Genomic DNA, 11,474 nt, shown 5'->3' on the forward strand with positions numbered 1-11,474 from the left:
CGAATAGAATTGCAATGAGCTTTAGGGATTCCAAGTAATAAACCGTATTCCTATGTATAGACCTAACCCTTTGGTCCAAGTGAAGGATCCCTAGCCACAATTAAGCCCTAGATGCTAAAATCACTTCAACGATTCACTCCGTTGCACTCGCAACTAGGGGTGGACATGGGTCAGGCTGGGTCGGGTCTGGGCTGGGCCGGGCCATGTTCGGGCCAAATTGTTTTGATTCAAACCCGACCCATTTGATTGTCATTAGGCCCAGGCCCAGCCCAACCCGACCCAAAAAATAAATAATTTTTTTATGAAATAATTGAAATAACTAAATAAAACTACTACTACAACCCCTAAAAGTTTTTCAAAAATTTTAAAAAAATACAACACAAGTATTATAAATGTTTTAAATAAATTCTATATAAATAAGTAGTAATATTATCAACAAATATTATATATATAATTATATATATTATAAATAATATATGATATATATATTATTTATTTATTCGGGTCGGGTCAAAATTCATCTGACCCAAACTCAGCCCGAAATTCAATTGGGCCAAAATATTTGAGCCCAATCTAGTTTTTTGGGCCAACTTTCTAAACCCAGGCCCTGTATTTTTTGGGCTGGGTTCGGGCCAGCCCATGGGTCGCCCGACCCATGGCCACCCCTATTCACAACTAAGCCCCAGCGGAAGGTCATCCCTTAGCCCATTCACTCTACTATGGCCGCAAAGAACTCTTGGAACGTGGAGGTAGGATAGATCACACCGGAGGGGAAAGGGGATGCTCCGCTACCTCTCGACTCACCCTTTCAACCCTCTCCAATCTAGCTTTGTCTAACTCTCATGGTGTGTCACTCACTCACAAGGGTTACCAACAAGAACTCTCAACCCTAGTGTCACTCTAGGGAGTATTCATACAATCAAACATACAAGATTGGAACTCACAATAAACATCAATTAATTGAAAGTATAATAAAGAGATTCAATGAAATGAATACATCCTAGGGTTCACAAATACCCAAGTACCCACTAGGGGTTTAGCTCTCCATGGAGCTACATACAATCAATGAAATCGAATGTAAAAACAAAGTATCCATAGAAAACCCCCTCGTTAGTCGTGGCGATGGTCTTGTGGAGAGTTCTCTACTCGTCGCAAGGGTCCCTTTGTTCGGCCTAGGATACACCTCGCCGGATCGGTGCCGACGAAAGCTCTCCCACTAACCTTCTTCCAAACGGCGCTCGATGTCAGAACCGTAGAACCTCTCCAAAGCCCTAGCTAATACCTATCAAAACCCTAGCCGCCGCCCTCTCTCAAGTTGGGGAAAAGATAGAGAAAAGAATGCTGAAATCGGGGTTGAAATCGGCTTTTAAAGGGCTGGAATCGCGATTCCACACGCCCGTGTGAGCGCCCCTGTGGAATTTTCACACAGGCGTGTGGAATTTCCACACGCAAGTGTGAATTCTCTGTTTTCCTATTTTCTCGGCCGACTGTGAACAGTGCTGGTACAGTATTCTTGCTACAATTTTGCTACAATACCCTACTACAGTACCTGCCCGAAATACTCCCGAATCCATGCTTTCATCTAGGTAATGCAAACGGGCACATGTTTACGTTATGGATCGCTTTGCTTCTTCAATAATTAACATGTTGGTGAAGATCTTGTTATATATGCACAAGTCGGAATGCTTGAATGTGACTACCCTTGTGCCCCTCCACATAGTTGTGCTAACTTGAATACGAGGATGTTGGCACACATTCCCGCATCTCGAACCCGACCTATGTCTTCGCGTTTGAACCTTAGCAAGATTTCCTCCAAATTGGTGCATTACAACCCACATTGGCTTCTTTCTCTCATATTCCGCCTCACAACCCTACCTGCATGAAAGTAACATAAATACACCTATATTAGCATTAAAACTCGAGAAAAGTAATGCTCAACACAAGGGAAGAACGCTTCGCATTCTTTTCGCATAAGCACTTATCAAACTCCCCCACACTTAAGCTTTTGCTTGTCCTCAAGCAAAGATTAAAACATTATATGCATAGATGAAGGAGACATTGGAAGTGCTTGGCCTTAGGTTCACCAAAGCATACAAAGAGTGCATTCTACAAGTAAGAAAAATTTCAACACTAAATACGAAAAATCAATGTTTTAGCTAAAAACTTGAACCAAAAAAGACAACAAACCCAAAATCGTGTAAGTGTGTGAACTCACTCAAGTCAACCCAAAGTATACTCCTCAAAGTTATACGTATAAAGGACTTATTTATCTACAAAAGGTAACAAAAATTCAAAAAAGGTAGTAGCTTCACACATCCTCTAAGGTAGCCCTTTCCAAAGCGGTCGCTAAGGTGGTTTTCACACTTTCGAGGTGGTAGCTCTTTCTACCGGGGTGGTAGCTTTCACACATCCCATGAGATAGCTCTTTCTCTCATTAGGGCATAACTAGTATCCGACTTATGAGAATAGCTTCATACATCATAGGTGGTAGCTCTTTCCACCCAACAAGCACAACTAAACAACAAAACTATTTTATTCTTTCTTTTCATTTTTCCATTTTTTTTCAGAATTAACACAAGAAACAACTATAACTAGTCCCTTATACATCAAACATGAGTTTGCAAAAGAGTTCAAAGAGTGAGTAGTGCAACAAGTGTCAATCGGACAAAAATTCCTAGAAATTCAAGCAAAAATTAGAGCATGAAAACATTCAATGTTAAATTTTTTTCTAAACTCAAGAATACAATCAATGCAACTAAGGTGAACCGCCATTGGCTATGTGAGCATGTATATCAATCAAAACTACTATAAAAGAGATGTGTGTACCATGAAACTCCCCCATACTTAAGTTGTACATTGTCCCCAATGTACACATGTAAGCTCATTCATAATGTAAATCAATTAAATTCAAGTGTAGGAGAAGCAATCAAAACAATACTCCCCTGACTCCTAGTGTTGCATTTGATGGAGCTAAGTCCTTGGGAGTGTTGTTCCAATGGGTTATAAAGCTCACCCGGCCAAGTGCCGAAACACCTTGGCCGTGCCCATGACAAAGTCTCAATTCCCATAATGACAAGACCATCTGCACGCATACACGAGGGGGTTCAGTGAAGCTCAATAAAAACAAAAATAACTCGAGCATATAAAAGATAAGACAATGAATACAACTCGAGATAGAAGATGAAAATAAACTCAGAAGGAAAGTCCTTTCTGAGTATACAAGTCCAAAATAAAATGCGGAAGTAAAAGACGAGGAAAATAAAATCAAGTATCGATGTCGCGCTCTGGATCCTCTGGTGCTAGATCAAAGGATGCTGGTGGAGGTGGTGAAAGAGATGCTGGAGGGGCTGGGGGTCTGCTTCTCAATAGATGTCGTAAGAAGTCAAAACGGGCCTTCATATCGACATACTGTGCTGACTGTATCGACCGCATCTCGATGATATCAAACGGCAATGCACTCACAGTGCTCTCGAGCCTCTCTATACGATCATAGGCTCCTGAAAGGGTACCCGGGCACCCTGAGGTCTCGGTCGCCGTCGGTGCGGAACCCTCCGTTGCATCCCTGCCGCCCTCGGCCCTCTCAGTGGTGGAAGTGGCTAAAATGTAAGCTCCAGGCCCATATCTGCATAACACTCCCATCATCCTGTGAGTATCGAGTCCAAGCGGAGAGGGAATAACTGTCTGATCAGTATCCCGAAGAGCATCACCGAGACCCATCCCCAGAATAAGTCTAGTAATGTAGGGACCAACAAATAATACTCCTACTCTCCCGTTCTAGCCCTGGTATCGCATGTAATCTGCCACAACATGGCCCAGATGAATAGACACAGACCTAGCCATGGAATACAGATAAAGTAAACTCTGTCGGCTCAGAGTACTAGTGTTATCACCTCGGCCATCCATAGATCTGCTAATGACAGCGAATAAATATCTGTAGCTCAGCCGAGACAGACATATGGCCTTGGATACTCTAAGTTCATGCTGCCCCTGTCCGCACAAGACCTAGTAAACTTGCTGTGGGCTCAAGGTGCCAAGGTAATCTGTTGGTAAGTGACTATACTCCTCGGTTTCTGTGTATATCTCGTCGTACAAGCCCATGCGAACCGAAAATTCCGTGATACTCATGGCTAATTGACGTCCAAATGTTTTAAACTGTATGCCATCAGTGATGTCAAAACTTCCATACTGCTGCGGAAACTCAAAAGATGCCAGCACCTCCAGTGTCAGTGGCCGGAAAACTGGCTCCCGTATTGACAATAATCTTCGCCAGCTTCCCATGGCCGTCAGTGTGTTAAGTTCCCTGACTAACTCGTCACCCCGCTGGACCCCAGTCAGCATGCTCAAGTCCATGAACCGGAATTGGCCAAACGTAAGTCCCGATAACCGTTCGAAACGAGCCCGATGCTCGGGATTCGAGAACTCAATATGTGCCAACACAGGTGAAGGTTCTCTAGGGCGCTTCCCTTCTTGCCTCCTCAAGTGCGGTGTCATTCCTGAGATAAATGAGGAAGAAATGATCAAATAAACTCAGAAACAACATACTGCAGAATTGCACATGGTCCTGTGGAAATTATCCACACCCATGTGGATCTGTGGGGTGTGAAAACAGCACGGTTGTGCACCAATTCTCCAAAAATTCAACTTAAAACCGCCCCTAAGGGCTTCCTAAACATGCATAAGACATTATATTATGAAAATTGGCACAACTCAAGATCTTCAATCCAATAAAAACCTAGGATTTATGAAGAAAAGAGGATAAAAAGGGTTACCGATGAAATAGATGATAATACTTCAAAAATCGGAACGAAATGTGAAGAAAAATCCTCCAAAACAATGGTGAAGGCCCGGGAAGTTGATCAGGAGTGGTTTTCAGGTGATTGGAGATGAAGAAGAAGAGGATCCACAAAGATTTAAAAGAAAAACTCGTATCTCTTGGAATTCTGCGCATCCACAAGGGCGTGCGGAAATTACCCACGCCCGTGTGCCTCCACAGGAAAGCTTCACAGGGGCAGACGCACGCCCCTGTGTGCTCTCAAAAAAACACTCACTGCCTCTGAATGCAAATACACTGGCGTGTGAGAAATATCCATGCCCGTGCACCTGACCCACAGGGGCAGGCGCACGCAACTGTGGCTGCTCTGCACATCTGAGAAAAATTGCTAAGTGTTCTACACGCCCGTGTGGAAATTCAGCACCGGTGTGGGCATTCAAAAGCCCAACTCACAGGGGCAAGCGCATGCCCCTGTGATTTCTCGGGATGAAGAGAGCTCCTCTGCAGAGATTTGCACGAGCGTGCGAAAGTTACCCACGCCCGTGCTATTTTCACAAAGTCGCCCACAGGGGCGAGTCCTCGCCCCAGTGTGCTTTCGGGAAAATCTGCCAATCTCTGTAGAAATTCACACGCCCGTGCGGAAATTACCCACGGCCGTGCGAGAATCGCATGGTCGTTCACAGGGGGGGAGTCCACGTCCCTGTGCCTTCTCTGGATGAGCTCGTAATACAAAACCACGGGCGTGTGTTACCACACGCCCGTGTGTTTTCTCTGGATGCCTTAGAAAATTCTGTAGGCTCTGCAAAAAATTTCTAAACATGTTTACACACTTAGTGCCTGCCCCAATATGTAATTTATACCAGTGAAAAGCATGAGAAATAGCTCAAATGACCAAAACTTCGCCAAATTCACATGAAAACACACGACGAACTTGAAAACCCATGATAAAATCACAGCAGAAATATAAAACATCAAGATACCAACACTCAACAATTTATTCAAGCAATACTAAACTACCAAATTAAGAAAACAGTAAACACTTGGTTTTCCTCCCAAGAAGCACTTGTTTAATGTCACTTAGCTTGACGTACCTTGTCTTACCTCACGGGGGCTCATAGATGAAGGTTGCCCTCTTACCCATGGCTTGGAAACATGATGAGCAAAATCTCTTGAGGGTAGAGGGTGAATTGTCGGGCTTGGGACCGCCTAGCAATGATTCACCCAGTTTGTTCGGTTCACGCACGTCTCCAACAACCTTGGAGCATTTCCGGTAGCGTCTCCTAGCCCTCTTCAATTTCTGGAGCACCTTCTTTAAGATCCCCGAGGTAGATGGTACTTCTTCCGTGGAACCAAGCATCATTACTTCTTCATTGTCCCCCTCTTGGTCAAACAAGCCTTCGTATTAATCAGGATTGAACATTTCCTGCATGTATTCATCAACAATCTCATCAGTAGCGTCTAGAAAATACAAAGTATCATTGAAATCAAGAGAATGCCGCATGGCTTCAGCATGGCGGTATGTGAGCTTGTTATCTCCAACTCTCAAAGTTAGCTCTCCGCCGTCCATGTCAATCAATGCCTTGGAAGTCCGCAAAAATGGCTTCCCAAGTATCAAGGGTATATCCGCATCCTCATCGACGTCTAGCACTACGAAGTCTATAGGAAATATATACTTGTCTACCTTGACAAGCACATCTTCGATGATACCCCTCAGATGTCTCACGGTTCGATCCGCCAATTGCAAGGTCATAAAAGTAGGCCTAGGTTCACCCAAGCCTAGCTTTTGAAAGAAGGTGTATGACATGACATTGATACTGGTTCCTGAGTCCGCCAATGCCATTTCTTCACCTAGATTGCCAATATTACACAGAATGATGAAGCTTCTCGGGTCTTTCTTCTTGTTCGGCATGTTCTTTTGCAAAACCGCCGAGCAAGATGCATCTAAAATCACTGAAGCACTCTCCTTTAATTTCCTTTTGTTGGTCAACAAGTCTTTCAATAATTTTGCATAGTTAGGTATTTGGGCCAATGCCTCAACAAAAGGAATATTAATGTGGAGTTGTTTGAACAAACTGAGAACTTCTTATACTGTTCATCCCCTAGGTCATTCTTCAATCTAGAGGGATAAGGGATTCTTGGCTTCAAAGGTGGGGGTACCATCTCCTTCTCTTTGCTTGCTCCTTTCTCAACCTCTATAACCTCGGGTACGTGTTCATTTGGCTTCTAACTCGAAAACTTACCCTCAACCTCATGACCACTTCTCAAAGTGATCGCCTTCACATGCTCTCTAGGGTTGGTCTCGGTATTACTTGCTAAGCTTTCATGTGGCTTTTCTGATAGAGTCTTCACAATCTGCCCCACTTGATTTTCAAGATTATGCAAAGAGGCGGTATGGTTGCGAAGTGTAGCCTTAACTGATTGAAGTTTTGTATCTGACGATTACACAAACCTAGTTAAGGCCTTTTCCAAATCGTTCATTTGGTTCTCCAAACCTGAAACTCTGTTTTCCATGTTTGGGGCTTGCTATTGTTGTTGGAAACCCGATGGCCCCATGGCCTTTTGTGGACCTTGGTTGCTCCACGAGAAATTAGGATGACTCTTCCAACCCGGATTGTAATTATTGTTGTATGGATTTCCTTGATTCCTCATGCCATTACCCACAAAATTGACATTCTCAACTGAAGATGCATCACCAATAGAGATTGGGCAATCGGAGGGAGTATGTCCTCCACCACACCCGATGCAAGTAGTCACGGCTGCCACTCTATTCAAAGTTAGGAGATCTAACTTCTTACTCAATGATTCCACTTGAGCCACCAACGAAGTCACTGCATCTATCTCATGGAGACCGCCCACCTTTTTCTTCTCCTTGGTATTCCATTAGTAGTTGTTTAACCCCATTTCTTCAATTAATTGACGGGCCTCACCGGGGGTCTTGCTACCTAAGGCACCTCCTGCTGCCGTATCCAAGAGTTGCCTTGTACTCAGATTCAGACCGTTATAAAAGGTCTGAACAATCATCCACTCCGGGAATCCGTGTTGCAGGCACTTTCTCAGGAGCTCCTTGAACCTTTCCCATGTCTCATATAGAGACTCCAATTCCAGTTGTACAAAGGATGAGATCTCATTCCTAAGCTTTGCAGATATTCTGGGAAGGAAATAACGGCCAAGAAAAGCTTCTACCATCTCCTCCCACGTGGTAATTGATGCTCTAGGTAATGACTGTAGCCACTGCTTTGCTCTCCCTTTCAAGGAAAATAGGAAGGCTCTGAACTTGATGGCATCATCCATTACTCCATTTATCTTCAGCATATCACACACCTCGAGATAGTTCTCTATATGACTGTTCGGATCCTCATCGGCCAAACTATTAAACTGTGTGGATTGTTGCAACATGTGGATGAATGCCTGCTTCAGCTCAAAGTTCTGAGCTGTAATCGGGGGACGCACAATGCTCGATTGTGTCCCAAATACTGAAGGTTTGGCATAATCAAAAAATCTCCGCAGCTGCTTATTCTGTTCTGTCATGTTTCAAATTCTTCTACTTCCAAATCAACTAGATTAGACTGTTCTTGCACAGGTTATTTCCCTTTTCTTCTCAGTGTACGTTCAAGCTCAGGGTCTCCTTCAATCAGTATGGAGGGGTTCTCTCAGTCATAACCTGGAGCTACACCCAAAAAGAAAGAAAAAGAAATTAGAACGATGATAGAATAAGAAAATATGAAATAGAATGAATAAATGAATAGCTAAGAAAACAAAGTACAAAGTATCTCTAAACGCCTACTCCCCGACAGCGGCGCCAAAAACTTGATACGTCCGAATATGCATGCAAACTGCAAGTGCACGGGTGTCAAAGTAATAATCCTAGATGAGTGGGTATCGTATCCACAGAGAGTAGGGAATAAAGACACTTGAGTTGTTTCTTAACTAATGTAGAAGATGAATAGTGATAAGTGTGATAAAATATGAAATAATGAAAATAAAAACAACAAGATAGAAGGCACAAGTGAAGGAGAAAGTAAGGCAATCGATAAAGATGGGGTATCCTGATATTGATCCTCCTAGTACAATCGTTTCAAGTGCAACAACCCTCTATTATACTTCCTAATTGATACAACAATGAGTCATGGAAATCCTTAATTACATGATCCCAAATCTAAGGTCAACCACGCCTAACTCTATACATGCCACGGAGGAAAGATTGAATAACCTCTCAACCTCGCACTCGCATAGAATTGCAATGAGCTCTAGGGATTCCAAGTGATAAACCCTATTCCTATGTATAGACCTAACCCTTTGGTCCAAGTGAAAGATCCCTAGCTATAATTAAGCCCTAGATGCTAAAATCACTTCAACGCTTCACTCCGTTGCACTCGCAACTAAGCCCCAACGGAAGGTCATCCCTTAGCCCATTCACTCTACTATGCCGCAAACTACTCTTGGAACGTGGAGGTAGGATAGATCACACCGGAGGAGAAAGGGGACGCTCCGCTACCTCTCGACTCACCCTTTCAACCCTCTCCAATCTAGCTTTGTCTAACTCTCATGGTGTGTCACTCACTCACAAGGGTTACCAACAAGAACTCTCAACCCTAGTGTCACTCTAGGGGAGTATTCATACAATCAAACATACAAGATTGGAACTCACAATAAACATCAATTAATTGAAAGTATAATAAAGAGATTCAATGAAATGAATACATCCTAGGGTTCACAAATACCCAAGTACCCACTAGGGGTTTAGCTCTCCATGGAGCTAGATACAATCAATGAAATCGAATGTAAAAACAAAGTATCCATAGAAAACCCCCTCGTTAGTCATGGCGATGGTCTTGTGGAGAGTCCTCTACTCGTCGCAAGGGTCCCTTTGTTCGGCCTAGGATACACCTCGCCGGATCGGTGCCGACGAAAGCTCTTCCACTAACCTTCTTCCAAATGGCGCACGATGTCAGAACATTAGAACCTCTCCAAAGCCCTAGCCAATACCTCTCAAAACCCTAGCCGCCGCACTCTCTCAAGTTGGGGAAAAGATGGAGAAAAGAATGCTGAAATCGGGGATGAAATCGGCTTTTAAAGGGCTGAAATCTGGATTCCACACGCCCGTGTGAGCGCCCCTGTGGAATTTTCACACGGGCGTGTGGAATTTCCACACGCTTGTGTAGATTCTCTATTTTTCTGTTTTCTCGGCCGGCTGTGAACAGTGCTGGTACAGTATTCTTGCTATAGTTTTTGCTACAGTACCCTACTACAGTACCGGCTCAAAAATACTCCCGAATCCATGCTTTCATTGAGGTAACGCAAACGGGCACACGTTTACGTCGTGGATCGCTTTGCTTCTTCAATAATGATCATGTTGGTGGAGATCTTGTTCTATATGTACAAGTCAGAATGCTTGAATGTGACTGCCCTTGTGCCCCTCCACATAGTTGTGCTAACTCGAATACGAGGAGGTTGGCACACATTCCCACATCTCGAACCCGACCTATGTCTTCGCGTTTGAACCTTAGCAAGATTTCCTCCAAATTAGTGCATTACGACCCACATTGGCTTCTTTCTCTCATATTCCGCCTTACAACCCTACCTGCATGAAAGTAAAATAAATACACCTATATTAGCGTTAAAACCCGGGAAAAGTAGTGCTCATCACAAGGAAAGAACGCTTCGTATTCTTATCGCACAAGAACTTATCACCCTATGAGCTCAATATTATTCATAGAACTACTCTTAACTCTTGCTCTTCTTCTAGTTGCTTAATTTTCAAACCCTTTAATTTCCCTGCCAGATGACACATATCAAGGGCATACTCTCGTATATTCCGGTCATCCTTATACCTCATAGAGACTAGTTTCCTTAGGGTAACACTATTCTCTGCCTTATCACTTCTTACAAAGCGTTCTTTTAGGGTGTCAAGAAATTGCTTAATAACCTTTTTCTCAGTCATAGTGTCCAGAAAAGCCTCTGGGATTGTATTCTGCATGATCATTAGACCTATATGGTTAGCCCACTCCCACCTCTCAAAGACTCTTTTGTCATGAATGGAGCTTTGATTTGTCAGAGGTGCAGGATGTAGTTCCCTTAACGCATAGTCTAGATCCATACATCCCAAAACGAGTGTTACTTTATTTTTCCAAACCTTAAAATTTGCACCATTAAGCATAGGAATGCCATTGAGTGTAGCAAACACATTATTAACACTCATGATGTCAACTTACATAGAGCAATAATCGATAATTAGCTATAATCGATAATTAGCTCATAATTAATTAACCAAAGGTCTAATAATCAAAACATACAAATAATAACCCATCTTCATGTTGATCGAGTGACATAAAATCAAGTCTTTTGACAGAGATTCAATGCACTGGTGATTAGCTTGTTGCACTAATCAAGTTTTATAATAAGATACAATCAAGTACAAAGCATTCCTTTTGGCCGACTAAGTACTCACAACATACACTTTATAACTATAAAAAAACTTATAAAAAAAACCTATTACCACATATGCAAAAAAAATCTCTGCCAACAGCAGTCTTCCTTTGGCCCGACATGTTGTTTGCATGAAAATAAGCTTGCACTAACACCATGGCTATTTTGAAACAATAAGTTTCCACAATAGAAGTCACTTTGGTGACAATGCTGCTTCTACCAATTACAGTAAATAGCCAAGAAAGCTTATAATAGCAACTCTAAGTTGCTATATTCC

General features: G+C 42.9%; 1 protein-coding gene and 1 non-coding gene across 2 annotated transcripts; one reads left to right on the forward strand and one right to left on the reverse strand.

The window, feature by feature from the left end:
• The first annotated feature begins 7,802 nt into the window (after positions 1–7,802).
• LOC120267988 lies at positions 7,803–7,909 on the forward strand. The gene has a single exon (XR_005538658.1). It is a non-coding gene; the product is annotated as a small nucleolar RNA R71 (small nucleolar RNA).
• A 2,572-nt stretch (positions 7,910–10,481) lies between these two features.
• Positions 10,482–10,970, reverse strand: LOC120267280. Its single transcript, XM_039274953.1, has one exon. The coding sequence runs from the start codon at positions 10,968–10,970 to the stop codon at positions 10,482–10,484; it is 489 nt and encodes a 162-aa protein (XP_039130887.1).
• Positions 10,971–11,474: the final 504 nt, after the last annotated feature.

The sequence above is a fragment of the Dioscorea cayenensis genome, chromosome 8 (genome assembly GCF_009730915.1).
Source record: "Dioscorea cayenensis subsp. rotundata cultivar TDr96_F1 chromosome 8, TDr96_F1_v2_PseudoChromosome.rev07_lg8_w22 25.fasta, whole genome shotgun sequence".
NCBI lineage: Eukaryota > Viridiplantae > Streptophyta > Magnoliopsida > Dioscoreales > Dioscoreaceae > Dioscorea > Dioscorea cayenensis.

Excerpts from the sequence above, each read along its gene's own strand:
- LOC120267280 (XM_039274953.1), bottom strand. The coding sequence starts at position 10,970 with ATGAGTGTTAATAATGTGTTTGCTACACTCAATGGCATTCCTATGCTT.